Source organism: Chlamydomonas reinhardtii, chromosome 13 (assembly GCF_000002595.2).
Source record: "Chlamydomonas reinhardtii strain CC-503 cw92 mt+ chromosome 13, whole genome shotgun sequence".
Taxonomy (NCBI): Eukaryota; Viridiplantae; Chlorophyta; class Chlorophyceae; order Chlamydomonadales; family Chlamydomonadaceae; genus Chlamydomonas; species Chlamydomonas reinhardtii.
This window is the reverse complement of record NC_057016.1, coordinates 4,014,172-4,031,816: the sequence shown is the minus strand read 5'-3', so window position 1 is coordinate 4,031,816 and position 17,645 is coordinate 4,014,172. Positions and strand designations below refer to the sequence as shown.

The following is a 17,645-nucleotide window of genomic DNA, read 5'->3' as shown; positions in this document are numbered from 1 at the left end:
GGAGGGAGGGAGGGAGGGAGGGAGGGAGGGTGGGTGGGTGGGTGGGTGGGTGGGTGAATGGGTGGTGGGTGGGTGAATGGGTGGGCGGGTGGGTGGGAGGGTGCGTATGTGGGTGGGACCGGTGGAGCGGGAACTGCGGGGGCTCAAGAGGGCAGCCGCGAGGGGCTGGGAGGGGCTAAGAGGGGGCCCAACCCCCTGTTGACGGAAAGGTGGGCCGGAGCCGGGGAAGAGTGTGTGTGTTTGTGTATGTGGTGTTGGTTCCGTGGGCGCCCTTCCGTCTTGTCTTTTTTCGCAGGCGCCGACCCAGGCACGGCGGCTTTCTGTCGCTGGCACAACCCCTGCGCTAATCCCTGCCTTCTCTCCCTGCCCTCTTCCTTCTCCCCTCTCCATGATCCCCTCCGCCTCCCCTCCTCGCTCCCTGGCAGCCTCTGGGCGCGCTCAATGAGGATGAGCTGGAGAAGGTACGTGCGTGTGTGTGCTTGGAGCAGTGTGTGTGGGGGGGGCGCTGCTGGTGCTGCCGTCGGCGCTGCCGCCGGCAGCTACGTTTCTGCATGGCTCCGTGACGCCCATGTGGCGCCTATGTGTGTGTGGAAACAGAACCAGTGCGCATCCTCCCTCCACGTACCGTGTGTATGTGTTAGGAAATACGAGAAATGGAAAACGCAAAGCGTCCATGCAACGTATGCGTGTGTGTGTGCGTGTGTGATACACTCGCAGGTGCGTACAGCCATCGTGATCAAGACCCAGAGCGCGCTGATCGGCAAGTATGCGGAGAAGAGCGACGAAGACATGGTGAGGAGCGGGGGGGGGGTAGGGTGGCTGTAGATGGGGGCGTGTGTGTATGGTGGGGGGTTGCACGGATGTTTGGAGAAGCGGTACAGGATGCACTGAAGACTGGGGGGGGGAGCGGATGTGAGTGAGTGGGTGGGTGGGTGGGTGTGGGTGAGCAGGGGGTGGCTGGAGATGTGAGGCGGATATAAATACCAGCCCAAACTAAACCAGACCAAGCCTGAGGGGTTGTAATTACCAGCCCAAAATAAATCAAACCAAGCCGGGGGGTGGCGGATGTGTGGAAAGGGGGTTCAGGGGCGAAGGGGGCGGGGAACCGCTGGCTGCATTCCCCGCAGTGCAGGGCCCCAGGATTTAAAGCCCGGGGTCGTGCTGGGGGGGCGGGACTGGGGCTGGGGCTGGGGACACCTGCCCCTGTCATTCCCAATCCTCCCCAGACACAAAACCTGCAAACGTACACACACGGCACACACACACACACACACACACACACACACACACACACACACACACACACACACACACACACACACACACACACACACACACACACACACGCATTGTCTTTGCGCTTTATTATTGCTCTTCAACACACGCGCACACGCGCAGGCCAAGGAGCTGGGTCGGGTGCGGCGGTTCGCCAAGGCCCTGTTCTACAATGTGCTGCCGCCGCCTGCGGAGCAGCAGCAGCAGGGGCCGGCAGGCCTACTGGGTCCACACGCGGCGGCGGCGGCGGCGGCAGCGGGCGGGGTGGGCGGCTCACAGGGTTTCCTGCCGGGAGCACAGCCGCCGCCGCCGCCGCCGCAGGGGTATCGCGACTACCTCGTTTTGGCGGACTTCTTGCCCTTCTTCGGTGAGCGCGAGCGAGTGTGCCTTCGTACGCTTTTGCAAGGCCGGGAAATGGCATGTTTGGGCGTGGGGTTAGGTGCCACGATGTGATTCACCTGTGTGATTCACCTGGTTGACGTTTTTTGTTTGCGCGTGATTTGATGTTGAACTCGTGCAACGACATGTTTGGGCGTGGGGTTGGGAGTCGACAGCTGGGATCCGTCTAAGTGGGCAGAGCCTTAATGGCCGCCTGTGAGGTTGCCGGCGTCACGTCTGCGTCTCCCACCGAATACCGCACCCACAGAGGATGCGGACGCAGCCACGGCGGCGGCGGCGGCGGCGGCGGCGGCCGCGGGCGGCAGTGCGGAGACGCAGGCGGCGGTGGCGGCGGGTGCGCCGTCACAGGGCCCTGGCGGCGGCGGCGGTGGCGGCGGCGGCGGCGGCGGCGGCAAGATGCCCTCGCGGCGCGGCCTGGCGGCGGCGTCGATGACGGCGGCGGCGCAGGGTGGCGGCAAGGAGGAGGGCGCCGCTGCTGCTGCCGCTGCTGCTGCGGATCTCGCCGCCAAGGTGGCCGCCAAGGTGGGGCGCGAGGATTAGATAGGGTTGCAGAGTACGGGCGCTGTCACACTGTCCCCTGCGTGTTTCCGTCCTTATGCTCTCTAGCACAACGCACACAGCTCTGTTTGTGACAGCCATGTCCCCAGCCCTGATGCCCCGACGCATGCTGTGTGCGTGACCGCACAACACCACCCAACCCGCCTGACACCACCCAACCCGCCTGACACCGTCACAACACCGCCACAGAACGCCGCGGAGCGCGCCCGCGCCGCCCGGCTGAAGGCGGCGGAGGAGGCGGCGCGCAAGGCGTTTGCGGTGTTTGACGCCGACGGCAATGGCGAGGTGGGGGCGGGCGGGCATGTGTGTGTGTGGGGGGGGTTGTAAATACCAGCCCAAACTAAACCAAACCCAACGAAAACGAGGGGGGGGGTCTGCATGGGGGGAAGGGTGTGTTGTTGACAACGTGCCATGGGTGGGCGGGGGTGGGATGGGGGATGCAGGTTGGGCGGCAACGGTTCCTGGGGCCATGCGGGACGCGTGTGCGTGTGTTTGTGTGTGTGGGGGGGGCATGGAGCGGGTAATGGGTTATGGAGCGGCCGATGTGGGCATGGGCTGCATGCATTGCTGCCGCTTTCCACCTGCCCAACCACCACCTGCCCAACAACCACCTGCCCAACCATGCATCCAGCCTCAGCCACTAAATAACACAGCCCCACACATACACGCGCACACGGCCACGCCCTCGCTGTGGCCGCCGCAGGTGACGAGGTCGGAGGTGCGGGAGGCAGTGGTGAACATCTACAAGGGTGAGAGCGTTTGTGTGGTGGGAGGGATTGTCAGGAGCCTGAAGGGGACGGTTAGAGACGACATTGAGAGCCTGAGGGAGTTGAGGGGACGGGGAGACTCAGGGCTGAGGGGTGCAAGCCGGAAGGGGGGCTTGCAGAAGGGGAACAGTGCGCGACGTCACGTGTATGTGCGTCCGATATCATCCCCTTCCTTAAGTAAGCTTTTTTGGAACTGTCGCCTCTGCCTATGCTCTGCTAGTTTGGCTTGGTTTGGTTGACTTTGGGCTGATATTTACAACTCTCACACACGCCACACACACGCCACACACACAGAGCGGCGCAACATGGCTCGCAGCCTCAAAGACACCGAGACCATTGTGCAGGTGGGTGGGGGAAGGTGCCAAAATGGGCAGGTGCAGGTGGCGGGCCATGTGCGTTGGGCTCAGGCATACACCATCTTTGCAAGCCCCCCACCACACACACACACACACACACACACACACACACACACACACACACACACACACACACACACACACACACACAAACACACCTCAGACTTCGTCTGCAGTCTTCAGTGCATCCTGTATCGCTTATGCCACGATCTTTGCAACCCACCACCACACACACACACTTCTCTGTGCCAATCTACACACACACACACACACACACCCCACCCCACCCCCCAAATGCAGTCCCTGGAGTTCGGCATCGGCTGCCTGATCCACTTTGTGTTCGCGGCTGTGTACCTTCTCATCTGGGGCGTGGACCTGCTCACCGGCTTCTCCACATTCAGTGCCACTGTGCTGGCGCTCACCTTCGTGTTCGGGAACAGGTGGGAGGGAGCGGGGTTGGAGGGGGCGGGAGGGAGGAGGTGAGGGAGTGGGGTGGGGGGGGAGGGTGGCGGGGGCGGGAGGGAGGGAGGAGGGGTGGGAGGGAGGAGGCGGGAGGGAGGGGAGGCGCACATGTGCGTGTGTGCGTGTGACCGCTGACGACCTGCCCTCTTGCCCCCGCGCCTGTCTACCCACCCACACGCCAACACGCCCCTGGCGTTTGCCCTCTCCTCGCCGCCCTTCGCCCGCAGCGTCAAGTGAGTGGCCCTCGGGCTTGGGGCAGGATGTATGGGGGACGTATGGTGGGACGCATGGGGGACGTATATTGGGACGCAGCTTCTTCCGTCCTTTGCCTTGCACGCGCTCTCAAGGTTCACAACCGCCGCCCTAGCGGCGCAACAGCATACGGTACCGCATGCCCCAGGACGGTTGAGGCTTCGGAACAGAAACACCCTGTCCATCGCGCCCACCTGCCACCACAAACCTAACCACCATGTTTATTCATGTGTTTGCGGCTCTATTTACGATTCAACGCAATATTTCTTTACAGGAACATGTATGAGTCGATGCTGTTTTTGTTCGTGACGCATCCCTACGACGTCGGCGATTGCATCCTGGTGGGGGTCGGCGCCGACATGTATCGCGTCAAGAAGATATCGCTGCTTTACACCGACCTGGTCAAGAGCAACGGCGAGCGCGTGTACATGCCCAACACAGCACTGATCACCGTGGTGGGTGTGGGTATGTGGACAGTGGGTATGTGGAAGTGGGTGGGTGGTGTGGAAGTGGGTGGGTGTGGGTGGAAGGGGGTGGGTATGTGGAAGGGGGTGTGGAAGTCGGTGGGTGGGTGAGTGGGTGAGTGGGCATACCAGGCGTGCGGGGCTGGTCAGGGGAAAACAGGGCCAGGAGGCTGAGTGAGTTTACTCGCCCGTGCGTGGGGTTAGTGGTGCGAAGATGATTTTCGCATCCCTACCAGTTAGCGCCCCTCGGGTTGCAACGCCCCCATCACGTGCCAATTGTCCCCGGGGCCACGGCACTCCTCATGACGGGATTCCCGTCCGTGAGCTCCCACGCCCTGCCCCTGCCCCTCCACGGCCCCGCACGCCCCCCCCACACGCCCCCACGCACACGCCCCCACCACCCCCACACGCCCCCTCAGGGCATCACCAACTGGACCCGCTCCAAGTCCTCATCCGGCTCCGCCAGGTGGGTGGGTGGGATTGGGGCAGGTACTTGTTTGGTAGCGCCCCAGCTTCCTTGCGCGCCCACTTCCTTATACCTGGCGGAACACCTGGTCAACCAACTCAACCACCACCTATGATAACCTACCGTCTGCCGTACCGTTTCCTCCCCTCATCACACATGCAACCCCATCTCCCTCTCCCCACCCCCCGCCCCTGTCAGGCTGGTGTGCGACCTGGGTGTGGCGTGGGAGGTGCGCGAGGACCTTCAAGCGGCACTGCGGGCCTACGCGAGGGAGCACCCAGGCGAGTTTGACGGCGAGCCCAGCTGCAACTTCCGAGAAATGGCGGACCCGCTCAAGGTATGTATTTGGGGGGGGAGGGAGGGAGGGAGGGAGGGGGTTGTAAATACCAGCCCAAACTAAACCGAACCAAGCCAAACTAGCGGAGCACTGCTCCTGCTCCTGCTGCTGCTGGTGCCTGACTGATCCCCACCAACCCGCCCACCCGCTCACGCTCCTATGCTGCTCCTGCTGCTTCTAATAATCCTGCCGCTCCTACTGCTGCTGCATTCAGGTGGTGCTGGTGTGCTCCTGGACCTACAGCTTCGCACGTGAGTTCACGCACCGGGAATGACCGTACGGTAATGACACGTGAAGGGGTGTCGTACACACAGCCGCCTAGCTACCTGGTACACTCGCACCCACGCATCCGGGGGGCCGGACTCGCGCCTGTGGACCCGACATGTGTGTGCGGTGCTGCCGCGATTGGCACCCCACACAACTGTCTTGCGCGCCTTGCATACCTGCCTTGTGTCCGCTGCTGCTCCTATCTACCGTGTTCCCACTGCCCTCAATCTCGCAACGCCCGTGACGCCTCTTCACATGAATGGCTTGGTCTGGTTTAGTTTGGGCTGGTATTCACAGTGCATCCGGTACGTACCGCTTTTCCAACCACCCTTGCAACCCCCCCCCCCCACACACACACACACACTCTCACCCTCCCAGCGGACGAGTTCTCCCGGCTGGGTCCGGCCCGCAACGGCATGGTATACGTGGTGCAGCAGAAGGCGCACGAGCACGGCCTGATCTACAGCCAGGCGGCAGCGCGGTGACACGTGTGTGTGTGTGTGCCTGTGTGTGTGTGTGTGTGTGTGTGTGTGTGTGTGTGTGTGTGTGTGTGTGTGTGTGTGTGTGTGTGTGTGTGTGTGTGTGTGTGTGTGTGTGTGTGTGCGTGTGTGTGTGTGTGACTAGTGTGGCACGGGTGTGTTGTGGGGTCGGTGGGAGGTCCATGGGAGGACATACGTACATACGTGCAGGGCCGCCCCCGGGCGCTGCTGTCTGCTGGTGCACTGCTGCCTTGCTCGGGGTGAGTCTTGAGGGGGGCGGGGAACGAGGCACCGGCTCGCCAGGCAAACGCGAAGCATACACGTGGCGTGTGGGCGTACGCGTGGTGGGGGTGAGGAGTTAAACGGAGCGAGGGAGACCGCTTGATTGGAAAGGGTCATCACCGGCGACTGCAACTCTGCAAAGTGCGCAAGTCAATGACGCAGCCTGCAAGCGTAAAGCGCAAAGTCGCATGGTGCAGTTTTGGCAAATCACAGCAAGGCGTGAACCAATAATAGGCAATAGCCCACAGCGGAGGGACAAACAAAGGGGCGCGGCCCGCGGGTCATGCAGGCGGCTGAGCAGGCTTCGTCGCCTGTATGCACACTTGGACTGCAATCCCAATTATCATACATATATAAGCGGAAGCTCAAACTGGATGCGCCTGAAAACCGGTGGGGGCCCTGACTGACCCACGCGGCCCAATCAAACGCTGTGGTAAAACGCCTCGGCTCGCCACCGCTTTTGCCCTGCGCTGCGCCCTAGCAATTTGTGGTGAAAACAGACGAGCAAAATGGCATGCTCAAGCGCATCGAGCTTGCTTAGCAGCAACGCGGCGGCTTCGGCGGGTTTGGAGGTTCCTCCTTCCGTGTTATCGGTTTCCGGCTCGAATGGCTGCAAACCCTAGGCACGAGACAGCAGCAGCATTAGTGATAGGTAGCAGCGATCGGTTAAGAGGCAGGTCCAGCCCCCGAAAGAATCACTAGAAATGGAGCCGGCTGGGCCGCAGCAACACGAACACCAGCTGTTGCAGGGGGAGGCAGTAACCAGCTCCGCGACAGATGGCGGCAGCGAGTCACGGCGTCAGCATCGTCAGGAGGAGCACCGTCAGCAGCAGGAGGAGGAGGAGCAGCAGCAGCAGCAGCAGCACGTGGAGGGGGGCGCTGCCGCCGCGTCCTCGTCCTCGCCCTCGCCCTTCTCCACTGCCGCGAGCGACGCGGGTCCCTCCGCACCACCCACGGCGGCGGCCGCCTCGGAGCAGCAGCTGCAGCCACAGGCGCAGGACCTGCATAACGGGATCGAGGCAGAGGCAGGAGGTGGAAGGGGTGGAGGCGGAAGGGGTGGAGGTGGAGGTGGAGGCGGAGGTGGAGGCGGAGAGGCCTTGGTAGACCCCGGCCTCGAGGGGGCCGTCTCACCGCCCGCTGCCGCTGACGCTGACGCTGCGGCTACCGGTGCTGCGGCTTCGCCCCAGCAGCTCCCGCCCTCTCCTCATCCAGGCAGTAGCAGCCGGCCCGCCCTCGAGGTGAGCTGGGCCGGAGTGTTCGAGGCTGCGGACAGGGATGAAGGCGGTCGATTCCAAGCCCCAATCAGACTGGGTTCGGCGGGCAGAAGTGTTGTGTGGGTATGTGGGTGATGGAAGAGGGCCCCGCTGTCTTTCAAGGCTGAGGTAGTGCTGGTATCTATTCCTGGCCTTGCGTGTGCGTCTCGGTGCGCCAGGGCACCCACTCATCCCGCACCCCCTCCCGCCCGCGCCCTTTCCCGCCCCGCCTCCCTCACTCCCCACAGGCCCACATCCCCCCCGCCAGCAGCGCTGCTGGCGCGGCGGCCGGTGGCGGCGGCGGCGGTGGTGGCGGCGGCGCGGGCTCGGCTGATGCCTCCTCATCAGGCGGCGGCGGCGGTGGCGACAGCGGTGGCGGCGGCGGCGGCGGCGTGGACACGCCGCTCAGTCGGAGCCCTAGCCTGGGACACAGCCTCGGGCACGTCAGCAGCGGCAGCAGCCCTGTGGGCTTGACCTCAGCAGACGGCGGCGGCGGCGGCAGTAGCGGCGGCGGCGGCGGCAGTAGCGGCGGCGGCGGCGGCGGCAGTAGCGGCGGCGGCGGCACGGCGGTGACCACCCCAAGCATCAGTTTGGCGCAAATGCCGGGAAGTGTTGGCGGCAGCTCCACCGGTCCCAGCGCCGCCACGGCTTGGGCCTGGGGCGCCTCTCCTGCCGCCGCGCCGCAGCAACCACACGCCGCCGCCGCAACCACAACGCCACCGACCGCGGCGGCGGCGCCGCCGCCTCAGCTGCAGCAGCAACAGCTGTTGCTACAGCCGCAGCCGCAGCTACAGCCACAGCCGCCGGCTGTTCAGCACCCGCAGCAGCAGGAACAGCTACAGCCACAGCCGCCGCAGCTACAGCCGCCGCCTCAGCTGACGGCAGTAGCACAGGGCGCTCTGGTGGGTCAGATTCACGGCGAGATGCGGCTGACCCTAGAAGGCAACCTCATGGCCACACTCATGCCGCCGTCGCCGGCGCCGTCAGGCCCCGCCTCGCCGCCGTCGCCGTCCCCGTCAGCGCCGCTGCCGCCGCCGCCGCCGTCGCCGTCGCCGTCGCCGCCGCCGCTGCCTCAGCAGCAGCAGGCGCCTATGACGCTCGGCGCCGCGCCGGCGGCTGTAGCACCGCCGCCGCCACCAACGGCCCAACCGCCGGCGGCAGGCAGTAGCACCGCCGCCACCGCACCCGCGCTGGGCAGCGCCGCCGCCCCGTTACCTGCTGCTACTGCCGCGGCAGTGGCGCCTTCCGCCGGCCTGGCTGAGACGCCGCGACTTCTGCGGCCGCCGCCGCCGCCGCCGCCGCAGTCAGATTATCTGGGGAGCCTGCAGCTGCCACAGCCGGCCCCGATCCCCACAGCGACACAGCAACAGCAGCAGCAGCAGCAGCCGCAAGCCGTGCCTGCTACTGCCGCGTCTGTGGCTACGGCGCCACAGCCGACGGCTGCTCCTTCTGCGACAACAACAGCAGTAGCACCCACAGCAGCGGCGCCAGCACCAGTCGCGGGGGTTGTGGCGGCACCGGTGGCGGCAGTAGCACTGGCGCCCGCAGCGGGGACCGCGGCCCCAGCCGCACTCCTAGCGCCCGCGCCGCAGCTGCTGCTCGTGCCCGCGACCGCGGTTGGTGCTGCTAGCTGCGGCGCCATTATTGCTACTGCCGCAACTCCGCCCCCAGCAGTAGCATCGGCGCCGCCGCTGACGGCGGTGACAGCGTCGCTGCCCGTCATGGCGCCAACTGCGGCGGCGGCGACTGCTGCTGGCTTTCCGCTGCTGACTGCTGCAGGCGGCGGCGGCATTGGCGGCGGCCTTGGCGGCGGCCTTGGCGGCGGCATTGGCGGCGGCACGGGTACGGGTACGGGTACGGGCACCGGCGGCTTGCTGGCTGCCAACCCGTCGCTTTGCCCCCTAGCTTCGCTGCAGCCACCGCAGCAGCAGCAGCAGCAGCAGCAGCAGCAGCAGCAGCAACAGCAGCAGCCACCGCAACAGCTGCCGCTAGCCACGCAGCAGCAGCCGGCGGCCACCACGGTGGCCCTCAGCACGCCGTACGGCACACTGCTGACACCCGCCCTCACCCCCGCGGCAGCAGCAGCCCTGATCGGCAGTAGCAGCAGCCATAGCCCTGCTGGTGCTGCTGCATGCGGTGCTTCTGCCGGCGGCGCTGCTGCCGGCGATGCTACTGCCGGCGGTGCTACTGCCGCCGGCGCCGCAGGTGGCACTGGCGGCGGCCTCGTGACGCTGCCCGCCTCCGCGCTGGCGGCTGTAGCGCATGGCTCCTCCCTGCTACAGCAGATACAGTCACAGCTACAGCCGCAGCCGCCACTGGCCGCCGGCAGTAGCATCCAAGGTGGCGCAGCAGCAGCCGCCACTCCCGCTGCTACTGCCGGGGCAAGCAGCAGTGCTGCCGGTCTGACCACGGGCCTGGCACTGACCCCACTCATAACGCCCGACACCGGGGCTGCTGCTACTGCCGCGGCGGGCTCCGCCGCCGCGCCAGAGCCTCTCGTGCTACAGCCGATGCCAGGCCTCCTGGCTCCTGCTGCTACAGCCTACCTGCAGCAGCAGCAGCAGCTGCTGCCGACGATTATCGTGCCGCCCACCGCCGCCACCCTGGCTCTGCAGCAGGCGCAGCAGCAGCAGGCGGCGGCAGTAGCAGCGGCGGTGCGGCAGCAGCAGCAGCAGGCGCGGCAGCAGCAGCAGGCACAGCAGGCGGCGGCGGCGGCAGCGGCTGCGCTGGCTCCATGGAAGCAGTTACTGGCGGCGCAACAGCAGCAGCTGCAGCAGCAGCAGGAGCAGCTGCAGCGGCAGCAGCAGTTGCTGCAAGACCAACAGGCGCAGCACCAGCAAGCAATGCAGGAGCAGGTGCAGCAGGCTCAGGCGCAGCAGCACCAGGCGCAGGTGCAGGCGCAGGCGCAGCAGGCGCAGGCACAACAGGCGCTTCAGCAGGCGCAGCAGCAGCAACAGGTTCCGGCAACGCAGCAGCAGGCGCAACCACAGCAACAGCAGCAACAGCAGCAGCAGCAGCAGCAGCAGCAACCACAGCAGCAGCAGCAGGTGCTGCGGGGCCTTCAGGTGGCGGACCTGCTGGCGAGCAAGTCCGTGACTGCTGCTGCTGGGGGTGCTGCTGGGGGTGCGGCGACAGCGGCGGCCGGTGGCGGCGGCGCCGGCTTGCCGGCGCTACTGCTGCCGCCGGGCATGTTGAGCACAACAGCCGGCGGCTCACCGCCACCCGCCTCGATGCTCGGTGGCTTGCTACAGCCGGTGCAGTCGGACCCAACAGCAGCAGCTACTGCCGCTGCTCCTGCTGCTACTGCCGCTGCGGCGAACTCCTCAACCCCCTCAGCCGCCCACACCCTGGCACCTGTGGCGCGCCGCTTCACCGGCCCCGCCACATCCCTCGCCACTGTCCCTTTCCGTGGCGGCGCGTCCCCGCCGCCGCTGGCCGGCCTCGCCACGCCCGCCAGTGCTACTGCCGCTGCTGCCGGCGGCGACGGCGCGAGTGCTGCACAGCCCGCCGCCACCAGCGCCTCAGCAGCCAGCCCCACAACAACACCTACAACTGCAACTGCCCCCGCTCCGCCACCACCACCAGCTGCACGCAGCAGCACACCCACCCCGCCGCCGGCCCAACGCCCACCACCCGGCCTCCACACTCACTTCATGCCGCCGCCGCAGCAGCTGCCGCTGCCGCCGGGCCTGCTACTGCCAAAGTCCGCGTCCAGCCGCTCCTCCACCTCCTCCTTCATGAGCGGTGCTACAGCCGGCGGCGGCGGCGGCAGTGCTGCAGCCCTCCCCGCTGGCGGCTCCGCCCCAGCGTCGCCGATGCTGCTACAGCCTACCCCGGCGGTCCCCGCCACTGCGGCCTTGCTGGCAGCAGCAGCTGCTCCTGCTACTGCGCCTCCCGGCGGCGGCAGCGGCGGCGGCAGCGGCAGTAGCAGCTTTAGACCGGCGGTGGTGACTGGGGTGCTCCGGGCTAAGCCTGCGCCATCAAACCGCGCCGGCAGTGCCGCAGGAGTCGGCGGCGGCGGCGGCGGCGGCGGCGGTGGCGGCGGACTGCCTGCTACTGCCGCCGGCCTGGCGGCTACTGCCATTCCCTCCCCGCCTGCCAGCCTGAGCAGTGTTGGCATGTCGTATGGTGGTGGCGGCTGCGGCGCTGGTAGTGGTGGTGGCGGCGGCGGCGCTGTGGGCGGCCTTTCGACTGCACCGCCTGCTGCTGGCGCGGTTATAACTGCCGCCGGTGCGGCGCCAGGTACCGCGACAGTGCTGCCGCCAGCACTGCTGCCGGGCGGTGGCGGCGGCAGTAGCAGCAGCGCCGGCGGTGGAGGCGGAAGCGTGGCGGTGCTTGGGGCCGGCGGCGGCAGTAGCAGCGCGAGCACATCGCCATCGCTGTCGGCCCTCCTGAACGCACACATGCAGCAGCAGCAACAGCAACAACAGCAGCAGCAGCAGCAACACCAGCAGCAGCAACAGCAGCAGTTGCAGCAGAGAGCGCAGCTGCAGCAGCAGCAACAGCAGCAGCAGCAACAGCTGCAGCAGTTGATCTCCAACTACAACCAGACGGCGTCAGCCCTGTCTGCACTGACAGCCGTGGCGGAAGCCGCCAAAGCCGCCTCTGCAGCCGCCGCCTCGGCGCCTGCACCCGCGCCCACTCCCGCCCCTGCTACTGCGGCTACTGCCCTTGCCCTTGCTCCTGCTACTGCCGCCGCCGGCCCCTCTCTCAGCACCAACACGAGCGGGACAGCCTTCTCGCCCTTCACAGCCGCCGGGCCGACTGCCGCCTCAGTGCCTCTCGTTGCCATCCCTGCTGCTGCTACAGCCGCCCCTGCTGCTACAGCCGCCACAGCCACCGCAGCTGCTACAGCCGCTGCCTACGCGCCGCTGGCGGCAGCCGCCCAGACCATCGCATCACAGCTGCTGGCCTCAGGGGCGGCCGCGTCAACACCCGCCGCCGCTGCTACTGCCGCCGGCGCCGGCAGTAGCAGCACACCTAGCGGCATTACGTCGGCTGTGTTGCAGCAGCTACAGCTTCAGCAGGCGGTGGCGGCTCTGTCAGCGTCCTCTGGGGGTCTGGTTCCTGCCTCGGCGCTGCTACAGCTGCAGCAGCTGCAACAACAGGTACTGCGCGGAGCGCCGCCGCCGCCGCCGCCATTTCCCGCTACTGCCGCCGCTGGCGACGCACCTGCTACAGCTGCCGCGCCGCCGCTGCCTTTCGCCGGTGGCAGCGGCGGCATTGCTGGCGGCGGCGGCATGGCTGGCGGTGGCATGAGCTTGTTCACCTCGCCGGGCGGCAGTGGCACCACCGCCGCCAGCAGTGCTACAGCCGGCGGCGGGCGCCACGGCGGCAGTGGTGGCGGCGGCATGCATGCGAGTGGCGGCTCTGCGGCGGCGGGGACGGCTGCAGCTGCAGGCGGCGCCCCCGCACCGGGTCACAAGGTGTGTGTTTGTATAGATTACAACACGGACACATGGGGTTTTGGCGGCGACCTGAGGGTTCGTGAGGCTCGGCCGGGACCCGGGACCTGGGATACGGGGCGGCAACCCACCCGTCCCTCGAATGAAAGCCGTGTGGCACCCCGCCCCCCCCCCGTCGCCCTCACACGCTTTCCCACCCTCTCATACCATCCCCACCTGCCAACCCAAACCGCCTCCCCATCCTGCTTACCCCCATCGGTCTTCAAACCGTTCGCATGAACAGCTACCGTCCTCCTCACTCCGTTATCCATAAAGGGCTGCCCCCACCTCCGCTTTCCCAACCATTTACACAACACAAACTAATTGCTTTTCCTTGTGCTCTTCAAACACACACACACACACACACACACACGTCCCTTGGCTTGGTTTGGTTTAGTTTGGGCTGGCATTTACAACCCCCCCCCCCGCCCTCCCCCTGGTCACACAGGTCAAGGTGCTGGTATCGTTCGGCGGCTGCTTCAGCGCCTGCCGCGCCACCGGGCACTGGGAGTACGGCGGCGGGGAGACGCGGCTGGTGGCGGTGGAGGAGGCGGCGGGCTTCGAGCGTTTCAGGTGGGCGGGCGGGCGTGTGGGCGTGTGAGTGTGGGGGGAGGGGGCGTGTGTGTTTTGACGTGTATGCTTGATGTGTCAGCCGGATGTGTGATGGACTAATGGTGGTGCCGTCGCCGCCACGCCGCCGCACACTGATCAGCCACACACACACAGCCCCACACACAGCTTTCCATACACTCCCACCCCTGCCCACCCGCCCTCCCTCAACAGGGACTCGGTGTTTGCGGCGTGCAAGGGCCGTGTGCGCTCACCGGACGAGGTGTGTGGGTAGATGTGGGTGGGTGGGTGGGTGCGGGTGGGTGGGTGGGTGTGTGGCGCGCTGTGGTGGAGACTGGAGAGTGGAGTTGCCCCGGGGTAGCAGGCAGTCCTGCCTGGCCGCACACGCCCTCTCCAGCTGTAACCCCCCGGTACCACGGGTAACGCCTTCGTCTGCAGTCTGCAGTGCACCCGGTACCGCTTTTCCAACCATCCTTGCACCCTCCCCCGCCTCAACACCCACCCACCACACCCCCCGCACCCTCACACCCACACCCCGCTAACCCCACTCCCTCACCTCACCCCCCCCCAAACCCCACCACCACACCTGCTGTCTACCTCGCTACACTTCTCTGTACCAATCCTTGCAACCCCCCCCCCCAACCCCCCCCCCCGCACCCCCCACCCCGCCCCCCAGGCCTCTCTGCGCTACGAGCTGCCGTCCTGTCCGGGCACGCTGGTGGACGTGCGCAGTGATGGAGACGTGGGCATGATGTGGGAGGAGCTGGCGGACTTTGCAGAGGTAGGGGCGGAGGAGGCGGAGGGGGGGAGGCAGGGGGGGAGGTGGGAGGGTGGGAGGGTGGGAGGGGGCAGGGGGGGAGGCAGGGGGAGAGAAAGAAAGGGGGGGGGGGGAGTTGCAAGTACCAGCCAAACCAAACCTAACCAAGCCTAATTAGGGGGGGGGGGAGCGTGTGGTGCGTGGGATAAGGGGGAGGAAAGCAAAGCGGGCAGGCAGGGGGCAGTGCGGCGACGGTGAGCACGCACGCACACAGGCGGCACCCGGTTGACAGCGCCCCTTAGCTGCACGGTCAACGTGGCCCGCTCGCCGCCCCCGCGTTTAGCTGGCTGGGTATGCTGGGAACCCCCGCCCCCGCCCCCGCTCCACTTCCCTCAACATCGCCCCTGCTCCTTTCCACACCTGTCATGAAAACCCTCTTCGCCCTCTCCCCCCTTCTCCCCCCTTCTCCCCCCTTCTCCCCCCCCCTCCTCCCTCTCCCCCGCTTCAGTCCTCCGGCAAGCCCAGCTACAAGCTACACGTGTACGTGTGCCACCACCTGCTACTGCCCACCTCCGATGAGGGCAGCGGCGTCAGCGAGCAACATCAGCAGCATCAGCATCAGCAGCACGGGTCGGGCGCGGCAGTAGCATCCGGAGGAGGAGCAGGAGGAGGAGGCGGAGGAGGCGGCAGTAGCGCCGGCGGCGCGGGAGGCGGCGGCGGCGGAGGCGCGAGTGGGCATGGGGGCAGCGGCGGCGGCACGCCACGCCACGGCTCGCCATGGATTAGCGGGGGAGGGAGGGGCAGTGGCGGGAGGATGAGTGGCGGCGGCGGCGGCGGCGGCGGCGGCGGTGGCAGTGGTGGTGCGGGGCTGGCGGCGGCGGCACACGGCCCACTCCACCACCAGCAATTGCGAGGGTGAGGACGAACGCGGCTTGGAGCGGTGGGGTGGGGTGCGGTGCGATCTTGGTTGTCTTGCGGTAGTAGGTCCGAAGGGTTGGGCTTTTCGCCCATCAGAGGGGTATGTGAGCTGGGTTCACGTTCCCGATGCGGTGCGCACATGCTTCAGTTCTTCCAGGCAGCATTCGACGGCCCCTGCGTGCTTGCACGCTCGGGTTTTCCTCTCTAGTAATACCGCTATAATGACGTGGGACCACCGAGGGCTGTTTGCACGCACTTGCCCCCTTTCAGCTAGTTTAGCTTGGGCTGGTATCGACACCCCCCCCCACACACACACACACGTCGACACAACCTCACACGCGCACGCTGCTGCCTGCCGCCCCACTGTCCTCAGGAGCGGAGCCGCCGCCGCCGCCGCCGCCGGCGGCCGCGGCAGTGGCAGTGGCGGCGCTGCTGTACTGCCCCAGACCCCCGCGGCGGCGAGGGCGGCGGCAGCAGCAGCCGCCTCGGCGGCGGCAGCCGGCGGCGCCGCCGCCCCCATGCGTGCGGCGGCGATGGGCGCCGGGTACGGCAGTAGTACGGCGGGTGCTACTGCCGCTACTGCGTCTGGCGGCGTGGGCAGCCGGGGCGGCGGCGGCGGCGCTGGCGGCGGCGCTGCTACAGCCGGCAGAGGTCCCAGTCCCACCGGCAGTAGCAGCACGTGGCTGTCCGGCAGTAGCACCATCACGCTAGACCTGACGGGTGGGTGGGCGGGTTGGTGAAGGATGGGCGGTCTGGACGGCAGTGCGTGTCAGGTCAGGCGCGTCACTGGGTGTCAAGCGAGGGGCAAAGTGAGGGGCAAAACGTGTAGTGGTCGGGGCACGTGGCGTTGGGTTTTGGAAGCGCAGGTGTCATGCGCGTGTTATTGCTTGCAAGTTTCTGTCCGCGCATTTGACCGGAACACTGCGTTTTTTTCATCTGCCGCTGACATCCCTCCTGCCCTCTGCCCTTCCCCTGCCCCCTGCCTGCCTTCTGCCCCTCCCCTCGCCCTCCCCCCGCCCTTGCCCCCGCCCCTCCCCCCCCTCCTGCACAGCCCCCTCCAGCGCGCCCTCGCTGCCTCGCAGTGTGGCGCTGGAGCAGCTGAGCACCCGAGTGGAAGTGGGTGGGGTGCGGGTAGTTCATTCCAATCCCAAAGTAAACCATTGCCCTAAAGAAAGCAAGACCCTGGGTAATTATAGAAGGGAGTGGGTAGGAGGTGGGGGCGGCGGCGGCGGCGGCATCGGCTGTGCGCACATGCGCGCTGACACCAGCTGTGGGCCTGGCACTTTCGTGTCCCTCCTTCCCCCACCTCCCACCCCATCTTGTTTATTTTCCCCCTCTCCCACATCCCTTCCTCCGTGCATCCTGCACCGCTTTTTCAAACATCCTTGCAACTCCCCCCCCCCACACACCCACACCCCACCCCCCCACCCCACCCGCCCGCCCCCGCAGGTGGTTCGCCCCTCAGACCTGACCATCATTCGCTTCCTGGGCAGCGGCGGCGGCGGCGACGTCTTTCAGGCGCGTGGCTTGGGTGTGGGTTGTTGTTTGGGTTTTGATGTTTGTTGGGGGGGCGGGAGGGTCCGTGTGGTTGCAAAACCCAAAACGTTGGCTTTGGCCGCTTTCTCTCGTTGTTGATTGTGGTAGTGCTATCTCCACAATTCGTACCGTGCCCCAGAGTGCGAAGCGAAAGAAAGTAAAGCTTGCACGGGCACGGCATGGGAACGGCATGGCTGGACGGGAAGGGCTGGGCTCGTCACGTGTGTACACGAGACGCCACAACGCAACAGCATCATCCACCACCACCACGCACATCACGACCACTCCGTGCCACAACACACCCGTGCCACAGTAACACACACACACACACACACACACACACACACACACACACACACACACACACACACACACACACACACACACACACACACACACACACACACACACACACACACACACACACACACACACACACACACACACACACACACACACACACACACACACACACACACACACACACACACACACACACACACACACACACACACACACACACACACACACACACACACACACACACACACACACACACACACACACACACACACACACACACACACACACACACACACACACACACACACACACACACACACACACACACACACACACACACACACACACACACACACACACACACACACACACACACACACACACACACACACACACACACACACACACACACACACACACACGACGACGACGACGACGACGACGACGACGACGACGACGACGACGACGACGACGACGACGACGACGACGACGACGACGAC

General features: G+C 66.3%; 2 protein-coding genes across 2 annotated transcripts in view; both read left to right on the top strand.

The window, feature by feature from the left end:
* CHLRE_13g591100v5 (uncharacterized protein) overlaps positions 1-6,807 on the top strand; it is a 16,576-nt gene extending 9,769 nt beyond the window's left edge. The window contains exons 11-24 of the mRNA XM_043069766.1: positions 426-461; positions 718-792; positions 1,399-1,642; positions 1,922-2,196; positions 2,422-2,517; positions 2,936-2,981; positions 3,294-3,343; positions 3,656-3,795; positions 4,045-4,050; positions 4,344-4,524; positions 4,953-4,999; positions 5,198-5,336; positions 5,551-5,587; positions 5,982-6,807. Coding sequence (XP_042917741.1) covers positions 426-461; positions 718-792; positions 1,399-1,642; positions 1,922-2,196; positions 2,422-2,517; positions 2,936-2,981; positions 3,294-3,343; positions 3,656-3,795; positions 4,045-4,050; positions 4,344-4,524; positions 4,953-4,999; positions 5,198-5,336; positions 5,551-5,587; positions 5,982-6,088 — 1,479 coding nt within the window. The 3' untranslated portion in view covers positions 6,089-6,807. The remainder of the gene's footprint in view (positions 1-425; positions 462-717; positions 793-1,398; positions 1,643-1,921; positions 2,197-2,421; positions 2,518-2,935; positions 2,982-3,293; positions 3,344-3,655; positions 3,796-4,044; positions 4,051-4,343; positions 4,525-4,952; positions 5,000-5,197; positions 5,337-5,550; positions 5,588-5,981) is intronic.
* Positions 6,808-6,861: 54 nt separating this feature from the next.
* Positions 6,862-17,087, top strand: CHLRE_13g591073v5 (uncharacterized protein). The gene is made up of 10 exons (XM_043069765.1): positions 6,862-7,602; positions 7,866-13,043; positions 13,510-13,634; positions 13,845-13,893; positions 14,308-14,412; positions 14,897-15,303; positions 15,680-16,026; positions 16,358-16,422; positions 16,756-16,826; positions 16,982-17,087. Exons 1-10 carry the CDS (start codon positions 7,069-7,071, stop codon positions 17,001-17,003), a joined length of 6,903 nt encoding a protein of 2,300 aa, XP_042917740.1. The 5' UTR covers positions 6,862-7,068; the 3' UTR covers positions 17,004-17,087.
* The last annotated feature ends 558 nt before the right edge of the window (positions 17,088-17,645 follow it).

What these genes read in the sequence shown, in the direction of transcription:
- CHLRE_13g591073v5 (XM_043069765.1), top strand. Translation starts at nt 7,069, where the DNA reads ATGGAGCCGGCTGGGCCGCAGCAACACGAACACCAGCTGTTGCAGGGG. An exon ending in GCAGCCGGCCCGCCCTCGAG is followed by an intron (nt 7,603 to 7,865) that starts GTGAGCTGGGCC and finishes CACTCCCCACAG; the next exon opens with GCCCACATCCCCCCCGCCAG. An exon ending in AGCTGGCGGACTTTGCAGAG is followed by an intron (nt 14,413 to 14,896) that starts GTAGGGGCGGAG and finishes CCCCCGCTTCAG; the next exon opens with TCCTCCGGCAAGCCCAGCTA.